The 26990-nt window shown below is 38.0% G+C and overlaps 1 protein-coding gene across 5 annotated transcripts in view; it reads left to right on the top strand.

Moving 5' to 3' along the window:
• NRG4 (neuregulin 4) overlaps nt 1-26990 on the top strand; it is a 116098-nt gene that overhangs the window by 72791 nt on the left and 16317 nt on the right. For all 5 annotated transcript variants that reach the window (XM_030930042.1, XM_030930041.1, XM_030930044.1 and 2 more), the window contains 2 exons: nt 16012-16158; nt 22289-22374. In XM_030930042.1, the coding sequence (XP_030785902.1) occupies nt 16012-16158; nt 22289-22374 (233 nt within the window). The remainder of the gene's footprint in view (nt 1-16011; nt 16159-22288; nt 22375-26990) is intronic.

Here is a 26990-nt window from a genome sequence, read left to right as displayed (position 1 = left end):
CCTGGATTTCAAGCGCAAAACTGGGTGGCCATTTGGGCAGACACCGAGCTAGCTGTAGGAGTTTTTTATACCCCAGTGGTGCTTGAAACACCACTGAGAGAACCGTTCACTCCCCTGGAAAGGGGGCTGAAGCCAGGGAGCCAAGTGGTCTAGCTCAGTGGATCCCACCCCCACAGAGCCCAGCAAGCTAAGATCCACTGGCTTGAAATTCTTGCTGCCAGCACAGCAGTCTGAAGTTGACCTGGAATGCTTGAGCTTGGTGGGGGGGGAGGGGCACCTGGAGGCTTGAGTAGGCAGTTTTCCCCTCATAGTGTAAACAAAACTGCTGGGAAGTTTGGACAGGGCAGAGCGCACCACAGTGCCACAAAGCTGCTGTAGCCAGACTGCCTGTCTAGATTCCTCCTCTCTGGGCAGGGCATTTCTGAAAGAAAGGCAGCAGCCCCAGTCAGGGACTTACAGATAAAACTCCCATCTCCCTGGGACAGAGTACCTGGGGGAAGTAGCGGCTGTGGGCACAGCTTCAACAGACTTGAACGTTCCTGCCTGGTGGCGCTGAAGAGAGCAGGAGATCTCCTAGCACAGTGCTCGAGCTCTGCTAAGGGACAGAATGCCTCCTCAAGTGGGTCCCTGACCTCCATGCCTCCTGACTGGGAGACACCTCCCAGCAGGGGTCAACAGACACCTCATACAGGAGAGCTCCAGCTGGCATCTGGCAGGTGCCCTTCTGGAATGAAGCTTCCAGAGGAAGCAACAGGAAGCAATCTTTGCTGTTCTGCAACCTCTGCTGGCGATACCCAGGCAAACAGGGTCTGGAGTGGACCTTCAGCAAACTCCAGCAGACCTGCAGCAGAGGGGCCTGACTGTTAGAAGGAAAACTAACAGAAAGGAATAGCATCAGCAAAAAGGCTGTCCACAAAAAAACCCCACCCAAAGGTCACCAGCATCAAAGATCAAAGGTAGATAAATCCATGAAGATGAGGAAAAACTGGTGCAAAAAGGCTGAAAATTCCAAAAACCAGAACTCCTCTTCTCCTCCAAAGGATCACAACTCCTCGCCAGCAAGGGAACAAAACTGGATAGGGAATGAGTTTGACAAATTGACAGAATTAGGCTTCAGAAGGTGGGTAATAGCAAACTCCTTCAAGCTAAATGAGCATATTCTAACACAATACAAGGAAGCTAAGAACCTTGAAAAAAGATTAGAGGAATTGCTAACTAGAGGAACCAGTGTAGAGAAGAACATAAACGACCTGATGGAACTGAAAAACACAGCACAAGAACTTCGTGAAGTATACACAAGTGTCAACAGCTGAATCATTCAAGTGGAAGAAAGGATATCAGAGATTGAAGATCAATTGATTAAATAAAGCATGAAGACAAGATCAGAGAAAAAAAACGAAAAGGAACGAAGTATGGGACTGTGTGAAAAGACCAAACATATGTTTGATTGGTGTATCTGAAAGTGACAGGGAGAATGGAACCAAACTGGAAAACACTCTTCGGGATATTATCCAGGAGAACTTCCCCAACCTAGCAAGACAGGCCAACATTCAAATTCAGGAAATACAGAGAACACCACAAAGATACTCCTCAAGAGAAGCAACCCCAAGACACATAATCATCAGATTCACCAAGGCTGAAATGAAGGAAAGAATGTCAAGGGCAGCCAGAGAGAAAGGTCGGGTTACCTACCCACAAAGGGAAGCCCATCAGACTAACAGCAGATATCTCTGCAGAGACCTTACAAGCCAGAAGAGAGTGGGGGCCAAGAAAAGAAAAGAAATTTTAAAGAAAGAAAAGAAAAGAAATTTTCAACCCAGAATTTCATATCCAGCCAAACTAAGCTTCATAAGCAAAGGAGAAATAAAATCCTTTACAGAATTTTAAAGAAAAGAATTTTCAACCCAGAATTTCATATCCAGCCAAACTAAGCTTCATAAGCAAAGGAGAAATAAAATCCTTTACAGACAAGCAAATGCTGAGAGATTTTGTCACCACCAGGCCTGCCTTACAAGAGCTCCTGAAGGAAGCACTAAACATGGAAAGGAAAAACAGGTACCAGCCACTGCAAAAACATGCCAAATTGTAAAGACCATTGACACTATGAAGAAACTGCATCAATTAACAGGCAAAATAATCAGCTAACATCATAATGACAGGATCAAATTCACACATACCAATATTAACCTTAAATGTAAATGGGCTAAATGCCCCAATTAAAAGACACAGACTAGCACATTGGATAGAGTCAAGACTCATTGGTGTGCTCTATTCAGGAGACCCATCTCACATGCAAAGACACATGTAGGCTCAAAATAAAGGGATAGAAGAATATTTGCCAAGCAAATAGAAAGAAAAAAAGGGAAGGGGTTACAATCTTAGTCTCTAATAAAACAGACTTTAAACCAACAAAGATCAAAAGAAACAAGGAAGGGTATTATATAATGGTAAACGAATCAATGCAACAAGAAGAGCCAACTATCCTAAATATGTATGCACCCAATAGAGGAGCACTCAGATTCATAAAGCAAGTTCTTAGAGACATACAAAAAGACTTAGACTCCCACATAATAATAGTGGGAGACTTTAACACCCTACTATCAATATTAGATCAATGAGACAGGAAAGTAACAAGGATATTCAGGAATTGAACTAAGCTCTGGACCAAGCAGATCTAATAGACATCTACATAACTCTTCATCCCAAAGCAAAAGAATATACATTCTTCTCAGCACCACATCGCACTTATTCTAGAATTGACCACATAATTGGAAATAAAACACTCCTCAGCAAATGCAAAAGAATGGAAATTATAACAGTCTCTCAGACCACAGTGCAACCAAATTAGAACTCAGGAATAAGAAACTCACTCAAAGCCACACAACTACATGGAAACTGAACAATCTGATCCTGAATGACTACTGGGTAGATAACAAATTAAGGCAGAAATAATGAAGTTCTTTGAAACCAACGAGAACAAAGACACAATGTACCAGAATCTCTGGGACACAGCTAAAACAGTGTTTAGAGGGAAATTTATAGCACTAAATGCACACAGGAGAAAGCATGAAAGATCTAAAATCAACACCCTAACATCACAATTAAAAGAACTAGGGAAGCAAGAGCAAACACATTCAAAAGCTAGCAGAAGACAAGAAATAACTAAGATCAGAGCAAAACAGAAAGAGATAGAGACACGAAAAATCCTTCAAAAACTCAGTGAATCCGGGAGCTGGCTTTTTGAAAAGATTAACAAAATAGACCACTAGCCAGACTAATAAAGAAGAAAAGAGAGAAGAATCAAATAGACACAATAAAAATGATAAAGGGGATATCACCACTGATCCCACAGAAATACAAAGTACCATCGGAGAATACTATAAACACCTCTACAAAAATGAACTAGAAAATCTAGAAGAAATGGATAAATTCCTGGACACATACCCCCTCCCAAGACTAAATCAGGAAGAAGTCGAATCCCTGAATAGACCAATAACAAGTTCTGAAATTGAGGCAGTAATTAATAGCCTACCAACCAAGAAAAGCCCAGGACCAGATGAATTCACAGCCGAATTCTACCAGAAGTACCAAGAGGACCTGGTACCATTCCTTCTGAAACTATTCCAAACAATAGAAAAAGAGGTACTCCTCCTTAACTCATTTTATGAGGCCAGCATCATCCTGATACCAAAACCTGGCAGAGACACAACAAAAAAAGAAAATTTCAGGCCAATATCCCTGATGGACGTTGATATGAAAATCCTCAATAAAATACTAGCAAACTGAATCCAGCAGCACATGAAAAAGCTTATCCACCACGATCAAGTCAGCTTCATCCCTGGTATGCAAGGCTGGTTTAACATATGCAAATCAATACACATAATCCACCACATAAACAGAACCAATGACAAAAACCACATGATTATCTCAATAGATGCAGAAAAGTCCTTCAATAACATTCACCACCCCTTCATGCTAAAAACTCTTAATAAACTAGGTATTGATGGAACATATCTCAGAATAGTAAGAGCTATTTATGACAAACCCACAGGCAATATCATACTGGATGGGAAAAAGCTGGAAGCATTCCCTTTGAAAACCGGCACAAGACAAGGATACCCTCTCTCACCACTCCTACTCAACATAGTATTGGAAGTTCTGGCCAGGGAAATCAGGCAAGAGAAAGAAATAAAGCATATTCAAATAGGAAGAGAGGAAGTCAAATTGTTTCTGTTTGCATATAACATGATTGTATATTTAGAAAACCCTGTCATCTCAACCCAAAATCTCCTTAAGCTGAAAAGCAACTTCAGCAAAGTCTCAGGATACAAAATCAGTGTGCAAAATCACAAGCATTCCTATACACCAATAACAGAGAGCCAAATCATGAGTGAACTCCCATTCACAATTGCTACTAAGAAAATAAAATACCTAGGAATAAGACTTACAAGGGATGTGAAGGACCTCTTCAAGGAGAACTACAAACCACTGCTCAAGGAAATAAGGACACAAACAAATGGAAGAACATTCCATGCTCATGGATAGGAAGAATCAATATCTTGAAAATGGCTATACTGCCCAAAGTAATTTAGAGATTCAATGCTATCCCTATCAAGCTACCATTGACTTTCTTCACATAATTAGAAAAAACTACTTTAAATTTCATATGGAAACAAAAAAGAGCCTGTACAGCCAAGACAGTCCTGGGCAAGAAGAACAAAGCTGAAGGCATCACACTACCTGACTTCAAACTATACTACAAGGCTACAGTAACCAAAACAGCATGGTACTGGTACCAAAACAAATGGAACAGAACAGAGGCCTCAGAAATTACACCACACATCTACCACCATCTCATCTTTGGCAAACCTGACAAAAAACAAGCAATGGGGAAAGGATTCTCTACTTCATAAATCATGTTGGGAAAACTGGATAACCATATGCAGAAAACTGAAACAGGACCCCTTCCTTACACCTTATACAAAAATTAACTCAAGATGGATTAAAGACTTAAATTGTAAGACCTAAAACCATAAAAACCCTAGAAGAAAACCTAGGCAATACCATTCAGGATGTAGGCTTGGGCAAAGACTTCATGACTAAAACATCAAAAGCAATGGCAACAAAAGCCAAAATTGACAAATGAGATCTACTTAAACTAAAGAGCTTCTGCACAGCAAAAGAAACTATCATCAGAGTGAACAGGCAACCTACCGAATGGGAGAAAATTTTTGCAATCTATCCATCTGACAAAGGGCTAACATACAGAATCCACAAAGAACTTAAACAGATTTACAAGAAAACCAATAACCCCATCAAAAAGTGGGCAAAGGATATGAACAGACACTTCTCAAAAGAAGACATTTATGTGGGCAACAAACATGAAAAAAGGCTCATCATCACTGGTCATTAGAGAAATGCAAATCAAAACCACAATGAGATACCATCTCACACCAGTTAGAATGACAGTCATTAAAAAGTCAGGAAACAACAGATGCTGGAGAAGATGTGGAGAAATAGGAATGCTTTTACACTATTGGTGGGAGTGTAAATTAGTTCAACCATTGTGGAAGACAGTGTGGGGATTCCTCAAGAATCTAGAACTAGAAATACCATTTGACCCAGCAATCCCATTACTGGGTATATACCCAAAGGATTATAAATCAAGCTACTATAAAGACACATGCACACGTATGTTTATTGTGGCACTGTTCACAATTTCACTGTTATTATGAACTTAGATTTTTTAAAAATGTTTCTTAGTTTTGGTGAGAAGAATTTGAGTTTAACACATTTAAAGCATTAGAAGTCCAATTTCCTTTTTCTGGGAATTTTAAGAATATTCAAATTACATTACATACTTATCTCTATAAGTCAATAAGAACAGAGCTCCTTGAATTTAAGAGACATTATACTGTAATTAATAATATCCTCTGTAGATAGGATATTATATCTCACATAATGAGAGGGAAAGGCCTTTCTGAATTTTGGACCCATAGAGACAGAGCTTACAGCTTCATGTCTACAAGTTTGGCACAAGTCAAGAGCAAACACAGAAACACAAAATCTCTCCGGCCCAAAATCAAAGAGGTGTTCTCCTTCCCAGTGGGCATAACATATTTAATTGATTTGAGCTAAAAGAAAATAGACAATTTTTTTTAAAGTACAACCAGATTCTCTGTCATCTCTCACCCAATAGGGATAGATCTATATCCCTTCTACAGAGATCATGAGATGGTCAAACTATAAAAACCAAAACCCTTACTGTTTTTACAGTTAATAAGGAACTGATTAATGAGGGAAACAATAGATGTCAAAACTGGCTTAAAGGAGAATTCAAACCACACACATATGTACAGGTAATCAGACATGTTGAAATGAATTTACAAATAGATATGAAACTAGTCAGTATCCACAGGGCAATCTGTTGTATTATACTGGACAAAATTCATTTGCATTAGCATAAGTTTTCTACAATTTACAGAGTTGTAAAATAGCTCGAAGACAGTGAAAATCGCAGGTACTTACAGAATCAGATAACCCAGAAAGGTGCATTTGACAGGATACCTGGTCATCTTTTTCTGTTGTCTGCTTCAGTCTTTCTTTAGAGAACAATCCAGGAAGCAATCCTTGACTTATTGGCCAACTTAGACACAAGGTCAGCCAGGCCCTAATCTTTTTAACATTTCAGCTGGAACTTACGAGATTCTCAGAGCAAGCATGGGGGCAGGCAGTTTGTCTTCACCTATCCCTGCATCCCTAGCTAGATGAGGCCTTTTCTTGCTGTCTCACTTTCCTTCATGCATCTTGTGACCCATCCAGAGGATCACTTCAGAGCCAAACATTGCACAGTGTGGAGGTGGAACTCTGTGATGGGAGGAGGTTTAACTTGGCAAAGAATTACCATTGGAATAATTATCCAGAGTGACTTGGTAAGGTCTGGTTTCACCAAGACCTTTCACCATGACCCTGAGGGTCATTCCCAACCAGTACCTGCCCATACAGTCACAGGCTCAGACATGGGACGGTCCCTGCTGCCTAGGCTGAGACCCAGCTCTGTCCCCTGTCTACAATAGTAGCAGCCCCAGCCTTCGATAGGTGGAATTATAATTTGTCAGGTGATAAAACAAAGACTGAAATCTATTTAAGAGAAGCAGTTTAAGAGTACAAACATATAATATATGAAACACTAGTTATATGAAAGTAAAATGATTAAGGTTGAGTTTCACTTATAATTTGAAAACCAATATTTATTGTGCTTCTACATTGGACGTGTTGTCTCAGTTGTATTTTGGTCTCTCAGCAATTTTGCTGGAGCTTGCTAGGTGTTTTACTAAACTCACTTTTCAAAAGGAGTTGCCAAGATTTTATGAATTGTTTTATTAACCCCAGAAATTTTTAAGGCTTTCTTAAGATCAAATGGTTAAGACAGACTGGCTCTTGGCACCCTTATTAGATAGGACTTCTGCCTTTTCATCTGTAAATTTAGTAGAAGGTTGTAGTTCAAAGAACAAAGTTCAGAATGTCTCTGCGATATTAATTAGAACAAAGTCCTCTTTACTTTGACTTTTGGCACCATACCATATGCTTTTAAACATCAAGAATTAGATTGATCTTTAGAAACACCTTAAGAATGGAAATAGCAGCCTTGAAACTTATAATAAAAGAACAGTTTAAAATGCATGAAACAACTCCTCTGTTTAGCTATGCATTTAGTTAACACTTTTTATTTTAGTAACCTTACTTCTGATAAAGATTCATTAGTGTTCTCGGCAGTAACAACTGATACATCTTTCTTGACCTCACCATGCTTAGAACGAAACTTAAAAAGAGTATAACTTTTATTTAACCCTCACATTTTGCCAGATCACTGTGCTTACAATAAGCACACATGGCAGGATATGGTGATGAAACTATGGGAACATACTTACCTTCTCTCTTAGGTCTACTTTTCTTTACCTGAGTTTGTCTTACTGATTTGTGTCACATATCCAAGAGTAGAAACTACCTTTCAGAACTAACTCAGGTTAGCTCATTGCTATTCAAAGAAGCTGAAGGCTAATGAAAGGCAACGTATACTCTAAAATTTTCTCATTTCCTTCTTATATAATGAAGTTATACCAAATTATGCATTTGCTTCCAAATTTTGGTTATCCTTTTGATTACTGTCTTTATCATCCATTATTTTCTTTGGAAGGCAGCTGGCAAATACTCCATTATGTCATCAGTAAGAGTTCATTTTCTACATAGGAATACCATGCAGAGTAACAACTGTGACTTTTGCCCAGCTCTAATACTTAACTTCTTTTGTCAGGAAGTGAACTGATGCTGGCTTCTCTTTGTCTTATTCCAAGTTGGGGCATGAGATTTTCCCTGCATTAGAAGGTTGTTGAGACCTGAAGCCTGGGAAGGTAAGATGCCAGCATGAATACTGTCCGTTGAGAACTGTGGTTTAATTGAGTGTCTGGTGATTTAAGAGTGTAAGTCTTTCCAGCTGTTCCTGGTTTATGGTCTTGAACCCTTAAAGTTTTACCAAAACATGAACAGTGAAACACTTCTACAATGGAAAGGCCCATTAACATATTATTTATAATATTTAAACATAATTTTATATTTATTGAAATTGTTACTTAAAAGAAAGGAAAAATTGACACATAGCAATTTCTTTTTTTTTCTTTTTTTTTTTTTTTTTTTGAGACAGAGTCTCGCTCTGTCACCCAGGCTGGAGTGCAGTGGCCAGATCTCAGCTCACTGCAAGCTCCGCCTCCCGGGTTTGCGCCATTCTCCTGCCTCAGCCTCCCGAGTAGCTGGGACTACAGGCGCCTGCCACTTCGCCTGGCTAGTTTTTTGTATTTTTTTTTAGTAGAGACGGGGTTTCACCGTGTTAGCCAGGATGGTCTCGATCTCCTGACCTCGTGATCCGCCCGTCTCGGCCTCCCAAAGTGCTGGGATTACAGGCTTGAGCCACCGTGCCCGGCAGACACATAGCAATTTCTATGTATAGATACTTTGTATGTACAAGTCTATATTATCATAAAATGATAAACTAAGAAAAACATATATGTACTTTTTGTTTGTAGTTTTACTTTTTCTTCTGATTTTTTAATATAATAGACTTTTTATTTACTTATTTTTGTTTTGAGACAGGGATCTTGCTATGTTGCCCAGGCTGGTCTCAAGCTCCTGGCCTCAAGCCAACTACCCACCTCAGCCTCCCACGTAACTGAGATTACACACTCAGCTGCACGCCACTGTACCCAGCACTAGACTTTTTTTTTTCTGAGATGGAGTCTCGCTCTGTTGCCAAGGCTGGAGTGCAGTGGCACAATCTTGGCTCACTGCAACCTCTGCCTCCCGGGTTCAAATGATTCTCCTGCCTCAGCCTCCTGAGTAGCTGGAATTACAGGCACCCACCACCATGTCCAGCTAATTTTTGTATTTTTAGTAGAGACGGGGTTTCACCATGTTGGTCAGGATGGTCTCGAACTCCTGACCTCACGTGATCTGCCCACCTCAGCCTCCCAAAGTGCTGGGATTACAGGTGTGAGCCACTGCATCCAGCCTTAGACTTTATTTTTTAGATCAGTTTTAGATTTCCTCCCTGATCATTTTTTGAGGCCAGCAAAGTAAGGAGAGTAAAGACTTGAATCATATATTTTGTTAATATGGAGAAAAAAGACAACATTAAGCAAATCAATGAATTATAAAGTTTTGTCTCAGTACTTTCATGACTCAACCAGCATTCTATGGGTGTTTTCCCCAAAAAGTCTTCATTGGAGAAGACTAGCGAATGCACACACTCAGTAATGAGGGTCAGGTGTTTACACACTGTTGCTTACTCTCACCATTTGTTCAACATGCTTCTTCATTCACTGTGCCTTAGCTAGTTTTAGTAAAGAAAATGTTTCCAATTTTCAGTGACTTACTTAAGCTAAGAAATTATAGTCCTTCACAATGAAATTATAAACAATATCCTTCCTAGTGACAAATATGGATTATTCTCTATGAAAACTTATTTATACCCAACATGCAGTACATTTAGATACAATATGTAGTTCATTAGATACAATATGTAGTTCATTTCAGCATGTAAGTTATCTGGGTAACAGTCAATCTTAAAAGAATCAGATTTTGCGGCCGGGCATGGTGGCTCACACCTCTAATCCCAGCACTTTGGGAGGCCGAGGCAGGCGAATCACTTGAGGTCAGGAGTTTGAGGCCAGCCTGGAAACATGGTGGAATCCTGTCTGTACTAAAAATACAAAAATTAGTTGGGTGTGGTGGTGCACACCTGTGGTCCCAGCTACTCAGGAAGCTGAAGCAGGAGAAATCTCTTGAACTCGGAAGGCAGTGGTTGCTGTGAGCTGAGATCACACCATTTCACTCCAGCCTGAGCGACAAAAGCAAGACTCCATCTCAAAAAAAAAAAAAAAAATCTAAGATTTTGTTTCATAACTGGACTTAAATTTACTAATACATTTGATGTACTAATAATTATCAGTTTTTAATGGTGCTAATGTCATATAAATGTGATGTTAAACAACAAAAATTTTGTGAGATTGAATGTTAGCTAAATATCTCTACATATTAAGAATCTAATAAAGGCTTTAATAAAGTTACATTTATAGCACTAGGTAATAAAAGATGCAAAGGTCAGAAGCTAGTTGTCTTCTCTCACTGTTTCTTGGCCTATAAAAATCTGGTAGGGGTTTCATAGAATTTTGGCTACATTTGTGTGTTGTTATATGGCTGTGAACTTTTTTGTTTTTTTTTTTTTTGAGACGGAATCTCGCTTTGTCTCCAGGCTGGAGTGCAGTGGCGTGATCTCAGCACACTGCAACTTCCACCTCGCGGATTCAAGCAATTCCCTGCCTCAGCCTCCTGAGTAGCTGGGATTACAGGCGCCTGCCACCACACCTGGCAAATTTTTGTATTTTTAGTAGAGATGGAGTTTCACCATCTTGGCCAGGCTGGTCTTGAACTCCTGACCTTGTGATTTGCCCACCTTGGCCTCCCATGTTTCTGGAATTACTGGCGTGAGCCACCACGCCCGGCTGACTTATTAAAGGGATCCAAGCCTATGTTGTTTTATTGAACACGTCTAATAGTTTTATTTTTGATTTATTTTTTTCCATTTTTCATAAGTTGCAAATTGAACTTTGATTGACAGTGTCAATAGGATAGACCAGCCCAAGTGAAGTGGCACTGACATTGCATCTCCCTTTGGTTAGCGAAGTCTTTTATAATATTGTAAACATGGGTTTTTTTTTCTGAGAAATGGTAGCACATTTATTGATCACCATGCTCTTAAGCTTTTCTAGTTATAATTTTTCTTAGGTGTTTTATTTCTCGTAAACACATTTGTATAGTGTGTTTCAGTGTTCAAAGCACTTTCAGACATTCTTACTTGATTCTGATACTAGCCTTAGGAAATAGTTAAAGCACGTGATGTTATTTTGATTTTACAGAGTCTTAAGTGACTTGCCCAAGATCATATAGCCAACAAGCATGGAAATAGGGTGAAGACACCAGTTTTTTTCCATTTCACAGTCTAATAATCTTTCTTGGAGCTAAATGGTGCTGTTTGTTTACGTGACTAAGAACTGAGTTATTTTACTCATGTGAAAGGCCTCCTATGTTGTAACAACTTCCTTCAGTGCCATAGAATCGAATGAATATATTTCATGTCAATGTACTCAACGTAGCTTCTGTGTTTGGGAGCAGATAATTGGCGGTCTTCAGCCAGAAAACCAATTTGTGTAACTTGGATTCTGAATTCTGGAATTTCTCACCAACTGGAGTATTTGTACCTATTCCAGCATCCATCTTCAATTCCAGGAAAACATGGGTGATCCCTTATTGCTTGGTATTCACCTCATTAGATGGCACAACTGTTTGCTACTTGGCAGTCTGTGCAGAAGTAAGATCCAGAAGTAATTTAGCAAGAGAGTTACATAAAGACTGAGAGCTACGTAGTTCTGGGTAAATGCTGGTGCAACATGACCTCTTTGTGTTTTGTGTAAATGCTGTACTAGTACTACCAGTTGTCTATATCCACTTAACTCACATTTACTTTTGAAGGAGTCGATTAATTCTGTTTGCCTGAAATTTGATAATTGTGTCATCACTGAAGTCATAACATTTTCATAAATGAGCTAGAGCTTTAAAAGTAGAATCCTTGTACACAGTCATTGGTAGGCAGTGTTTACTTTTTTGTTTGGTAAATACCTGAAATTTTAAAACTCATTTTTAGATTAGCCAATCCAGTTCCTGGATAGTAATGTAATATTTGAATTTGTCTTTGCCTTTCCCTAGGTTCTGGTTTGACCTAACAGTGATAAGATTGTTTATCCTTTGATTTGCTTAAAATTACCATCAGGTTTCTACTTTCCCACAAGAGCACGTGATTGCTTTATCCCAGCTGTAAGACAATAGAACAACCTAGTGTTGCTTGGTTTACTTTGTATGCCTTTTTCTATTTGCATAAACCCTGATCTGATCACAAACTTGTATTTACACCACTCCCTTGACTCCTTCCAACTCAAAGTATTTATTGTCCAGTTAAAACATTTATGGTTAGTCATATAAGCTGGCTTATCTTTTCTTCTTTGAATTTCTTTTTTTTTTTTTTTTTGAGATAGAGTCTCGCCCTGTCGCCCAGGCTGGAGTGCAGTGGCGCAATCTCGGCTCACTGCAAGCTCCGCCTCCCAGGTTCACGCCATTCTCCTGGCCTCAGCCTGCAAGTAGCTGGGACTACAGGTACCTGCCACCATGCCTGGCTAATTTTTTGTATTTTTAGTAAAGATGGGGTTTCACCGTGTTAGCTGGGATGGTCTTGATCTCCTGACCTCATGATCCGCCCGCCTTGGCCTCCCAAAGTGCTGGGATTACAGGCGTGAGGCACTGGGCCCAGCCTCTGTTTTTCTTTCTTTCTTTTATTTTTATTTGAAATAGCATCTCATTCTGTTGTTCCAGCTGGAGTGCTGTGGTGCCATCATGGCTCACTACAGCCTTCACCTCAAGTGATTCTCCCACCTCAGCCTCCTGAGTAGCTGGGACTACAGGCGTGCACCACCAGCCAGCTAATTTTTGTTATTTTTTGCAGCGATGGGGTCTCTACCATGTTGCCCAGGCTGGTCTCAAACTCCTGGGCTCAAGCTGTCCTCCTGCCTCAGCCTCCCAAAGTGCTGGGATTACAGGCATAAGCCACTGTATCCGGCCTGAATTTCAATCTTACTTGAACAGCCTGAAGTAATGAGTAATGAGTTTATAGCTTTTAAAAGAGATCTTCCTTATCAAAAATAATTATACTATCTCATTTCAGGATTACTTATCTATGGTTCTGGTTATTTTTTCGAGAATGGAAACTGAACCCCATCTTTAACATTATTTAAAAACTTGAGAGTTATTTTAAAAGCGTGACAGGAATTGCTCTCATGGCTAAATTTTTTCCTTAAAAAACCTTTAGCAGTCACAAATAATTGTTGCCTACTTAATTCTATTTAGAAAAATAGAGGCATTTTAGAAGGATTTTATTTTATTTTTGTTATTTTCAAGATACTTCTGAAAACCGTTTAGCACCCAGTTTCTTTTACTGTGTGGAATGCTGCCCCTTTCCTTCTGTGTTTATTTTGTGATGGCACATGGATAGATTGTGATGGTGGTCTCTATGTGGACTTTCTACTGGTGCGCGCGCGCGCGCGCGTGTGTGTGTTCGTTCCATTTTCCTTTTGGGAAGCAGGAATTGGAGCTGGAAGAGAAAGAAACAAATTATTTTCATCTAATCTTTTTTCTCCTCAGCTTAACTGACTTAAACTATGGAAAAATTGGTAATTTATATTTAAAATTTATAAATTGTAATTTCTACTATATATATTTTTTATTTATATATATATAAATATATTTAAATATATTTAAATTAAATATTAAATATATTTATATAATTAAATATATATTTATATAATATATTTATATAATATATTTAATATATATTTAAATATATTATATATATATATTTTTTTTGAGACAAGGTCTTGCTCTGTCACCTAGGCTGGACTGCAGTGGCATAGCTCACTGCAACCTCAAACTCCTAGGCTTAAGCAATCTTCCCACCTCAGCCTGCAGAGTAGCTGGGACTACGGGTACCACCATGCTTGGCTAATTTTTTTTTTTTTTTTTTTTTTTTTTTTTAGACGGAGTCTTGCTCTGTTGCCAGGCTGGATGTGCAGTGGCACGATCTCGGTTCACTGCAACCTCTGCCTCCCCAGTTCAAGCAATTCTCCTGCCTCAGCCTCCCGAGTAGCTGTGACTATAGGCGTACACCACCATACCCAGATAATCTTTGTATTTTTAGTAAAGATGGGGTTTCACCATGTGCCAGGATGGTTTCAATCTCGACCTCATGATCTGCTCACCTTGGCCTCCCAAAGTGCTAGGATTACAAGTGTGAGCCACCATGCCCGGCCTAACTTTTTAATTTTTTGTAAAGACAGGATCTCGCTGTATTGCCCAGACAGATCTTGAACTCCTGGCCCCAAGTGATCCTCTTTCCTCAGCTTCCCAAAGTGCTGGGAGTAGAGGTGTGAGTCACTGTGCCTGGCCCTCCAAAATATTTTTACTTTCATTTAAGTTTGCCACTGATATGCTATCCTTACTTTCCCTATGTTCCCTTAATCTTATGTTTATGGTAGTTTAAGAGAATCTAGACTGCTGCTTTGCTTAACTGATACCTCCCCTGGAAGCTATCACCAATCATATCACTGCCTCACATTGGGTAGGACTTGAAGTTCATGAAACATCTTTAATATGCTCATCTAATTCAAATTGATCCTTTGTGCTATATCTTGATATTCTTTTCTCTTATTTATTCATATACTGCTTTATTAGACTATCACATTAGTTGTCAAAGCTAGTAGTTAATTCACATGTTGATTTTCTAGGCCTGTATCCTTATTAGTCTAAGGTGGAAGAAATAGAGATAAAATTTCTAAATACCTACCTAAACTGGAAAGGAATAAGGAAGAGAATTAATTTAGTAGAATCAACCTTTCTATTCTTGACAAAATCTGGTTAAAACAAACTGGTTTTATACACACATACACTTTTTTACACAGAATTATTGCTGAGTATAGTGTTGTCCAACTTGACTTCATAACTTTTTGGGTTGCTTTATAAATATTCGTTAATATTAAAGTGTTTTTTATTTTAAATGCTACTATGTTGAAATTGATCTGGTGCCAAACAGTGTCATTCTTATTAATTTATATCAATCTCTGTTTTATAATCCTTTGAACATATTAACAAGGAAAAAGGAATGATTGGTAATACCAAATATTATGGTTTTTGTTATATAGTTTTAGAGAGCTACAGGTAATTGGCTATAAAATATTTGGTTGGCAGTGGAGAATATTTTTAAAATTCTATAAAAAAAAGTAATAAGGAGTAGAACTACCAGATATTCAAATATATTATAAAGTAATAGTATTGAAACAGTGTGGCAAAGGCCCCAGATTAGATGGTGTAGATCATTGAAGAATAGAAATAAATGCTGTTATTTATATAAATCTGACATATGTTAAAGGAGGCACTGTTAAACAGTGGGTCACGGATTGATTATTTAATAAATGGGGTTGGAATAACCAGTTAGCTGTTTTAAGGAAAAATGCATTTAGATCATTATACCAGATACAACAAAAAGTAAATTTTTGATAAAGTATGGACATTTATATGATTGAAAATCTAGAAGATAAAAACTCTGTAATTCTCTGGAGTTCCTAAGCAATTGGAAAACTGGAAAAAGAAGATAGTAAAAATTTGTTTTATTATAACAAATTTGCATTTGTTTTATTGTAAGTGTAGATCTGTGAGCATTATAGGAAAACCTGTCTGTTCCATGTTCACAATCTGAAAATTAGTCTCCTTTTTTCTTCACGTCATCTGGAAACTGTTTTCCTTCCAAACTAGCTAATGAAACACAGAATGCAATTCTTTATCTAAAATTGTATTCTGTAGGTGTATTGAAAACTACACAGGAGCTCGTTGTGAAGAGGTTTTTCTCCCAAGCTCCAGCATCCAAACTAAAAATAACCTGTTTGAAGCTTTCATGGCATTGGCAGTCCTAGTAACACTTATCATTGGAGCCTTCTACTTCCTTTGCAGGTAAGCAAAATAGAAGCATGCTTTTGAGAAAACTAATGCATAAAGTAGTTATTCCACTAAATAATTAATATGCCCTTAGTTCTTGATATTTTTCCAGATACTGCATTATGTTTAGTTATCTCTTTAATACAGTTTTTGTTATTAATGTCATTTTTGAAAGGATCTTAATAAGCAGTCTCAATTTATTATTTGTTACTGTTGTCAATATTTAACTTGACTTACCTAAACTACTAAGGTAGACCCATACTCATTATAGCAAATATGCCAGAAGTACCTGAATATTTGGGTTAGGTGTATTTAAAGTAAATTTTGTATGTGAAAGAAAAGGAACAACTTATGCAATACTGTACATGTAAGCTTAAGACATATGGTTAACATGCAGGGTCAGCTACTTAGTGCCCACTATGTGCTAGGCATAAAGAATACAATAGTGAACAAAATAGACATGTTTCCTAACTTCAGAGATATTTAAATCAATTTGGAGAGACAGACAAAAAGGCAATTAATTTGGGGAAATTACAAGAGAGACAAAAGAAAAAACTACTTGCATGAAGCAATTATATGCACTGAAGATTACTTTCATTCATTTGTTTTGATTTTCAATTGTTTTTGAAATTTTGTAAAAGTAAGTAAACAGAATTTAGTAAGTCCAGGAGTTATCTGGCATAACTGCCATCATTAATTAATATTTATCAAACTCATACTGAATTCTATCATAGATACTTGTGAAAATGGAGCTGAAGGTAATCATAAAAGAGAGACAAGTGGGCTTGAGAAGTTTGTATGCTAAGAAAGGTAACATGTAGGTAAAATAGTAACTTGTTAGATCCTGATTTCTTAACTACTTTACATCAAGGAATAATTAAAAATTGGAGGAAATCAGCTTTTTAAAAATATGTGGTATTAAATAGTTTATTCCAAAACATATCATTTAAGCAATCTGGTAGATTTTATTTCTCATAATTTTAGCATCTGACTACTTCAGATACAAAAGTTTAAATATAAGCCCATTGTATCAGATTGCATTTCCAAGGGATGGCCATAGGATATCTCTCATTCCCACAAACTCTTCTGTAGTGTGACCTTGCCACTCATCCTTCAAGAGGTAGAGTCTATTGCTATAGATTCCTTGAATTTAGGCAAGCACTATGACTGCCTTGATCATAGAATACTTGGGATGCTGCCTCATAGAATCAGCCACCATGTTGTAAGAAGCCTAAACAGCAGGAAGAACCAGCCCCAGCTGAACTTCCGGCCAACGGTCAGCCTCAACTGCCCACCATTTTAACGAGCCATCCCAGACATTCAGCTCATTCGAACCTTTAATTGACTCCTGACTTAGCTGCCAGTTTACTGCAACTACACAGAGAGCCCAAACAAAAGATGCCCAGCTGTCAACCCACAGAATCATGAGACAAAGTTTTTTTATCCCCCAAGTTTGGGGTGGTATATTATGTATAAGTAGATAACCAGAACACCCATCTTTGGAATTAGGTTTATGCTTGACTTTAAATGTATCTGTTTGGAAAGCTGAATAATAATCTATTCTATCCCTCTAAACATTTTGTCAGTCACATATGGTAAGGGGAAGACCAATACCTACTTCCCTCATTAATCACTCTGGTGCCAGTTTGGAGATATAGTTTCCATCTGTTATTGATTGGATAATAAATTCTGTTTAATTCGTTCATTATCATTAATATGTCAGGATAGTCTAGGTTTGGCTGCAGTAACTACCAACCCTAATAGTTTAGTGGCTTCATAAACAGAAGATTATTTCTCACTTACTATAGGTAATTAGTATGGATTGGCAAGCAGGGCTTTGCTAATGATAGTCACTTAAGGACTCAAACTGTTGGAGCAAACACCATCTTGAGTGCTGCTGGTTGTCATAACAGAGGGAAAAGAAAGCTCTGGAAGTTCTCACACTTAAATTGAAATGATCTGTCCCAGAAGTGACACACATCACTACTGACATAACTCACTAGCCAGAAGGATTTTCATGGTCCTCCTCAATCATAAGAGGTGGCTGGACATGGTAGCTCATCCCTGTATTCCCAAATGAGAGGATTGCTTGAGCCCAGGAGTTTGAGACCAGCCTGGGCAAGATTGCAAGACCCTGTCTCTACAAAATGAAAAATAAAAAATATTAGCAGGGCATGGTGGTACACATCTGTATTCCCAGCTACTCAGGAAATGGAAGCAGGAGGATCCCCCAAGCCCAGGAGTTTGAGATGCAGTGAGCTGTGACTATGCCATTGCACTCCAACCTGGAAAAGAGAACAAGACCCCCGTCTCTTATTTTATATGGATAGATTAAATAGATAATATTTATTTGTATGTTTATATATTTATATTATTTACATATATGTAAAATAAGAGACGTATAATATATCCAAGTGTCAGGAAATACAATTCAACCATATGACCATAAGGTTAAGAGACAGAAATACATATCTAACATAGTGACCAAAAGATTTATAAGAATATCTGCTATTCCACTGGGAATTGTGAAGAGTGATTTGTGTGATATTAAATCCATAGCATTTGGGCCAGGTGCCGTGGCTTATGGCTGTAATCCTGCCAAGGTGGGAGGACTACTTGAGACCAGGAGTTTAACACCAGCCTGGACAATATAGTGAGACCCCGTGTGTACAAAACAATTTTTTAAAAAATTATCCCGGTGTAGTAACACATGCACATAGTCCTAGCTGCTTGGGAGGCTGAGATGGGAAGATCACTTGAACCCAGGAATGAGAGGCTGCAGTAAGCCATGATTGCACTACTGCACTCCTGCCTGGGTGAGAGAGCAAGATCCTGTCTCTTAACAAAATAAATAAATAAACAAATTAATAGAACTTTAATATTGTTGTAGTTGCCCCAAAATGAAATTCCTTTGCCAGCCCATTGAGTTTGTGAAGGGCATAGTGTATTGTACCCCACAGGTGTTCAATGCCCCAGAGCAGCAAAGTTTCAGAAAGGAGTCCTTCTAAGCCATAGCTGCTCTGCAGACTTGAGCCAGAACTTAGAAATATTTCTAGTCTGAAGTACCCTGTAGCAGGCTAAATAATACCTTTTGAGTGAAAGTATAGGTATAATAGAAGGAAAAGAGTATATATATAAGAACAAGAGGTGGTGTTGAATACAAGAGAAAAGAAACCTCCAATCACAAACATTATGTGGGTCTCCATCCTGAATTCACACTATCTGAATGTCTGGGGGTAAAAAGCTAAGAATATAAAATAGTCTAGGCTGGTAATGTCATCAGGTGGTTGGCAGAAACAAATACAAATCAATTCTTGAAGAGCCTACTTTTATCCTTTACCTTAAAAAGCGTCTCACAGTATGAAAAGATTACCAAAAGTAGAATAAAAGAGGCACAATTTATTAAAACTAGCAGAAACAATAGGTAGTAGGGTAAGATATTCAGAAATCTGTATTTATTAGAAGAATCAGACACATGCTATAAAATAAGTATGTTTAATATGTATCAAAAAATAAGTGAGAGGTGGCCGAGCACGGTGGCTCATGCCTGTAATCCCAGCACTTTAGGAAGCCGAGGTGGGTGGATCACGAGGTCAGGAAATTGAGACCATCTGGCTAACACAGTGAAACCCCGTCTCTACTAAAACAAAAAATTAGCCGAGTGTGGTGGCGGGCGCCTGTAGTCCCAGCTGCTCAGGAGGCTGAGGCAGGAAAATGGCATGAACCTGGGAGGCAGAGCTTGCAGTGAGCTGCACTCCAGTCTGGGCAACAGAGCAAGACTCCGTCTCAAAAAAAATAAAAAAGAAAAATAAAATAAAATAAGTGAGGGCTTAGAAATAAGCAAATTTGGCAAAGATCAAAACAGATCTCCAATGAATCAAATATAATTTTAAAAAATTCAGTACATATCTTAGTTCAATAAATTTTTTAAATTTAGTGTATGTCTTTAAACAGCAGATTAAACACAATAAAATTATTAATGAATTGGAAAATAGATAGGAAAAAATTACCCAGAGGCTAATCCTAAGAGAAAAAGAAATGGAAAATATTGAAGAGAAGTCAAGAAGCGTGGTGACCAGAGTGTGTGCCTACCTTATGTTTAATTGGAATTCCAGAAGGAAAGAGAGACTGGGGCAGAGGCAGTATTTGAAAAAGTAATGGGGACCTTTTCAGAACTGATGAAAGTTACCCACAGATGTTAGAAGCCCAACAAATCTAAAACAGGATAAATAAAAATAAATTTACATATGGGTGCAACATAGTGGAATTGTAGAACACCAGTTTTAAAGGTGACATCACAAAAGCAGAAAAGAATGGCAGATTATTGTCAAAGATGCAACAATTAAACCAACAGCTGACTTCTCAGTTGGAAAGAAGCAAAACTAGAAGACAGAGCAGTGATATTTTCAATATGCTGAGAGAAAGCAGTTAACCCCAAATTTCTGTGGCAGTGAAAACATCTCTCAGGGAATGAGGGTAAGATGAAGATAACTTTTAATCAAACTTTGAGTTATCCCTCAGTAAACCTTCTGCCTGAAGGAGATATATCAGGGAAAAGGAAGTTGATGCTATATGGCATGTGTGAAATGCAAGAAAGAACAGAGAAAGCTATTAATATGTGAATATCAAAACAAATATTGTATAAATATAACAATAATATTATCCTATGTATTTTTTTAAAAGGAATTAAAACACATGATAGCAAATAAGTTGAAAGGATTGTAATTAAAGTGTACTAAGGTCTTTGTATGGGGGGAGGATAAATATATAAGTTAATTTTGACCTTGATATTTTAAGATGAATATTAAAATGTCTAGGGTAACACATAATAGAAAATCAAAGTGTATAATTTCCAAATTAGCAGAAGGACAAAAATGGAATTAAAAATAACCAGTTAGTTAAAAATAAATTAAAAAAAGAAAGCTAAAAAACAGGATAAATAGAAAGCGTGACATAAGATCTAGGCTGTTCTGGCCGGGCGCGGTGGCTCACGCCTGTAATCCCAGCACTTTGGGAGGCCGAGATGGGCGGATCACGAGGTCAGGAGATCAAGACCATCCTGACTAACACGGTGAAACCCTGTCTCTACTAAAAATACAAAAATTAGCCAGGCGTGGTGGCGGGCGCCTGTAGTCCCAGCTACATGGGAGGCTGAGGCAGGAGAATGGCGTGAACCCGGGAGGCGGAGCTTGCAGTGAGTGGAGATCGCACCACCACACTCCAGCCTGGGTGACAGAGCGAGACTCCGTCTCAAAAAAAAAAAAAAAAAAAAAAAAGATCTAGGCTGTTCTGTAGTGACCATGTGAACTTGGAAATGCGCTTTCAAGAATGAAATTGTTTTCTGTAATAGTTTTTGGTCCATTAATGGTTGAAATTGCTTTAAACTGAGGGCCTTTTGAACTTTAGTAACTAATTAGTGCCATCATTGAATGAGGTCCAAAATGATACCCCACTATTGCTAAAATCTGGGCTAGAATCAGTAGTGTCTCAGGAATAGGAGCAAGTATGCTTTTAGAAAATACACATTATTTTGCAATGGTAAAAGCGGTTTTGAATTCATTTTCATTAATGTAAGCTAAAACTGCATATAGACATATTGAAAAAAATGAAATCAACTGTACATTCCAAAATCTATCATGATTACATAAATTATAACCTATATTAATTGATCAAATGACTGAAAAACCTGATGTATTGTTACCTCAAAAATGTCCAAAATTACTTTTTAAAATGCCATTACTAGAATAATTGACTAAAGCTACCCCATGTCACATAAGGGTCCCAACTGATAATGAAAGCTAACCTCTTTAAAAAGGGCACAAAAATTTCACTAAGATACAGCAGCTTTGCTGTTGTCTTAAAGGAAAAAGACCAGGTGGCATCATCAGCATCTGAATGATGACCTACATGCACTAATGGATGTGTTAAATAGTGGGAACAGTTTTAAAGCACCACTGACAATTTCAGGTAGTTGTGGAAAGAAAACCATCAAATAGTCAAGTTTATACTTTCATTTGAATGCCATGATGTGTTGTAAAAAGGGGGAAGAAGGGAAATTAAAAAAAAACAACAACCTTCTTTCTAGGTTTTCTGACATGCTTTTCCTATTACTCATTTTCCATTTTTATGTTTCTCTCCTCTCTAGTGTCAGGAAGGGCCACTTTCAGAGAGCCAGTTCAGTCCAGTATGATATCAACCTGGTAGAGACGAGCAGTACCAGTGCCCACCACAGTGAGTAAACTCAAAACAAATGCTTATTTTAAACCCCTAGACGAGACTGTTGTTGTTAGATATAGGGATTTGTATTTAGATCTATCCAGAAAAAAAAGCTTGAGTCTAAATTTTTCTATGGTTTTTTTTTTTTTTTTTTTTTTTTGGCCAGGTACCCTTTTTTACATAAAAATGAATTTATTATCAGTATGACACAAATCACATTTTTTCCCAAAGAAAACAATGTTATCTCAATATATTAAATTCTGGTGTTAGCTCTAATGTGCTACACAGATATAAGGGACTGGTTTCTCAGAAATATTTTGAAATGAGCTAGCATATGGGGAGGAAGAAGAGTTTTGCCTGTAAAGATCAGCAAATCTTTGGGTAACTTGTAGACAAATTGATGTTTTAAAATTGTCTTGAGACTTCTGGCCAAGATGGAGTAACAGGCACTGGATTTATTTCCTTCTACTTAAAACAACAAAAAAATGGACAAAATATATGAAGCATTAAAATTTATGAAGACAGCTGGGCGCGGTGGCTTATGCCTGTAATCCCAGCACTTTGGGAGGCCGAGGTGGGTGGATCATGAGGTCAGGAGATTGAGACCATCCTGGCCAACATGGTGAAAGCCCGTCTCTACTAAAAATACAAAAAAATTAGCCGGGCTTCGTGGTGGCGGGCACCTGTAGTCCCAGCTACTCGGGAGGTTGAGGCAGGAGAATGGTGTGAACCTGGGAGGCGGAGCTCGTAGTGAGCCGAGATCATGCCACTGCACTCCAGCCTGGGCAACAGAGTGTGACTCCGTCTCAAAAAAAAAAAAAAAAATGAAGACATTGCTATCAGTCATCAAAGGAACCATGAACCCTGAGAGATGGGAAATAGACTAGGTGAGCCAATGATTGCCTTAGATTACTGCCTGGAGAGAATTTCCGGGCTTTTGTGCAAGGTGGGGGACCCCAGGCTGAGTTTGGCAGACTCCGAGTTGAGATGATGGAGCTAAGAGTCCAAAAAGATCAAGGTGACTATATTGTGCTGAGGAGAGTCCTAGAAAAAAGAGAGCTGTATGAAGAGAGAACTCCAGAGATCTTCAGGTATTCAACTGAGTACTAATCAGGGCATGTGTGGGAGGAAAATACTTGAGGTTGTAGAAAAAAATCACCTGAAGGATTAGAGGTACCCAGTATTCACATAGGGCCAGGAAAAGTGTCTGTTCCCACTGAGACTGAAAATCTCATTATTCACGTGGCACTGGGTAGAGTACACAGAAAGGTGTTTCCCTGATAGTGGGGAATAACTAGCCCTAGATTAAGCACTGCTCCAGTCCTGCCTAATAAATTGTAAAAGCCTGAGCTGACAGAATCAAATTGTTTCCAAATAACTACATCCTAGATCAAAGCTCAACAATGCTGAAAACATCTAGTACCCAAGAGGTGAAATTAATAATGTTTCACATCCAATAAAATTACCAACCTCCAAAGAAGCAGCAAATGTGCTCAAAATGAGAAATATTAAGAAACTGCAATCCCAGCACTTTGGGAGGCCGAGGCAGGTGGATCACTTGAGGTCAGGAGTTCGAGACCAGCCTGGCCAACATGGTGAAACCCCATCTCTACTAAAATACAAAAAAAAAAAGGCAGTGGTAGGCACCTATAATCCCAGCTACTCGGGAGGCTGAGGCAGGAGAATCGCTTGAACCAAGGAGGTGGAGGTTGAAGTAAGCCGAGATTGTACCATTGCACTCCAGTCTGGGCGACAGAGCAAGATTCTGTCTCAAAAAAGAAAGAAAGAAAGAGAGAAAGAGAGAGAGAGAGAGAGAGAGAGAGAGAGGGAGGGAGGGAGGGAGGAAGGAAGGAAGGAAATTGAAATGGAAACAGATGTTAGAAATCCCAGGTAAGCATAGTTATTATAAATGTGTTACATAGATTCAAAAGTTAAGTAGAAACATGGAATATATATTTTTTAAAGGACCCAAACTGAACTCCCAGAGATGAAAACTAGTAGTCTGAGATTAAAAACAAAACAAAACAAAAACTGGATGGTATTAACAGCAGATTACACACAATAGAAAATATTGGTGAACTTGAAGATATAGCAATAGAAACTAAGAAAAAAAGAAATGCAGAAAGAAAAGTTTTTAAATGAAAAGAGCATCAGTGAGCTGTGCGACAACTGCAGGTGGCATAATGTTGACTCCCTGAAGGAGATGAGAGAAGAGGGAACAGAAAAAATATCTGAAGAAATAAGAGTCAAACATTTTTCCAGATTTAATAAAAATGATCAATTCACCCATATAAAAAGTTCAACAAAGGCCTGGCACTCTGGCTCACACCTGTAATCCCAGCATTTTGGGAGGCTGAGGCAGGAGGATCACTTGAATCAAAGAGTTTGAGACCAGCCTAGGAAACATAGTGAGACCTCATCTCTACAAAAAAGAAACAAAATTAGCTGGGCATGATGGTGCATATCTGTAGTCCCAGCTACTTGGGAGGTGGGAGAATTGCTTGAGCCCAGGAGGTCAAGGCTGCAGGGAGCCAAGATTGTGCCCCTGCATTCCAGCCTGAGTGACAGAGTAATAAACCAAGACACATCATAATCTAATCGCTCAGAACCAGTGATAAAGTCTTAAAGGCAGCTAGAAAAAGACACATTACAGACAGAGAATAAAGCTAAGGATTTCAGCAGGCATTTTTTAGAAATAACACACCTTAAAAGAGTGGAACAACATCTACAATGTATTGTAAAAAGTAAACCTATAATTCTACATCCAGCAAAAATATCTTTCAAACACAAGGCAAAATAGGCAAATCAATCTTGGAAAAGATGAACAAAGTTAGGAGACTCGCACTTCCTAATTTCTAAACTTACTATGAAGCTGCAGTAATCAAGGCAAAGTAGTGCTGGCATAAGGATATATGTATAGATGAATGGAATACAACTGAGAGTTCAGACATACCTTCTTACATTTATAGTAAATGCATTTTTTATAGGGTGCAAGACAATTCAGTGGGGGGTAATAATAGTCTTTTCAACAAATGGTGCTGGAAAAACTGGATATCCACTCACAAAAGAATGGATTTAAACCCCTACTTCATACCATATATAAAAATTAACTCAAAATGGATCAAAGATCTAAATGTAAGAACTAAAACCATATAACTCTTAATAGAATAGATGTCAATCTTCATGACCTTGGATTAGGCAATGGATTCTGAGTTATGATTCTAAAAGTACAAGCAACAAAATAAAAAATACATAAACTGGATTCATCAGCATTAAAAACAAAAAACTTTCATGCTTCCAAGGATACCCTCAAGAAAGTGAAAAGACAATCTACTTCTGAGAGAAATTTTTTTAAATCATAAGTATGAGACTTACACATATGATCTGAAATACATATATGTATTTGAATATATAAACAACGTTTACAACTTAATGATGAAACAACTCATTTTAAAAATGAGCAAAGGATTGGAAAAGAGTTCTCCAAATAATATGTACAAATGACTAGTAATCCCATGAAAAGACAATCATCGTTAGCCATCAGGAAATGATGATCAAAACCATAATGAAACCAAGTGTGGTGGCATACTTCTGTAGTCCCAGCTATTGGGAGGCCGAGGTGGAGGATCACTTGAGCCCAGGAGTTTGAGGCCAGCCTGGGCAGCATAGCAAGACCCCATCTCTTAAAAAAAAAACACTTTGGGGAGGGTGAAAAAAGGAAAAAAAAAGTACATGAATGTTCATAGCACATAGCAGCATTATTTATAATAGCCAAAAAGTAGAAATTAATCAAATGTCCATCAGCTGATAAATGGATAAATAAAATGTGTTATATTCCTACTATGGAATATTATTCAGCAGGAAATAGAAATGAAGTAGTAATATATGCTGCAACATAGATGGACTTTGAAAACAATATGCTAAAGTAAAGGAGCCAGTCATAAAGGAACACATATTTTATGATAACATTTATATGAAATGCCCAGAACAAGCAAATCTATAGAGACAGACAGTAGATTAATGTTTGCCTAGGACTGGAGGAAATGGGGGGATGTTGGGGAGTGATGGCTAAGGGATGTGGGCTTTCTTTTTGGGAATGAAAGTGTCATAAATTTGATTGTGCTGATGGTTGTGCAACTCTGAATACACTAAAAGCCATTGAATTGTACGATTTAAATGAGTGAGTTTTATGGTATGTGAATTTTATCTCAAAGCCATAAAAAACCAGTAACTATTTAGAAAAAATGAAGGCAAAATAGAGATTTTCCAGGCATATGGAAGTTGAAAGAATTTATCATCACCAGAACCGCACTAAGTAAATATTAAAGGAAGTCCTTCAGGCAAAAAAGGACAATATCAGATGGAAATATGGATTTACATAAAGGGAGGAAGAGCACTGGAAATGACAACTACATGGGTAAATATGTAAGATCTTTCTCTTATTATTTAAATCTCCTTAAGAAATAATCGACCATTTAATGAAATATCATAACAACATAGTATAGGACTTACAATATACATAAAAGCAAAATGTATAATAAGGAAATACAAAGATTAGGAGGGTAGCAAGGAAAATACCCCACTGTACGGTTCTTATGCTAAATGTCAAGCAGTACATCATCACTTGAAGG

Source organism: Rhinopithecus roxellana, chromosome 5 (assembly GCF_007565055.1).
Source record: "Rhinopithecus roxellana isolate Shanxi Qingling chromosome 5, ASM756505v1, whole genome shotgun sequence".
Taxonomy (NCBI): Eukaryota; Metazoa; Chordata; class Mammalia; order Primates; family Cercopithecidae; genus Rhinopithecus; species Rhinopithecus roxellana.
This window is presented reverse-complemented; position numbering and strand designations above follow the sequence as displayed.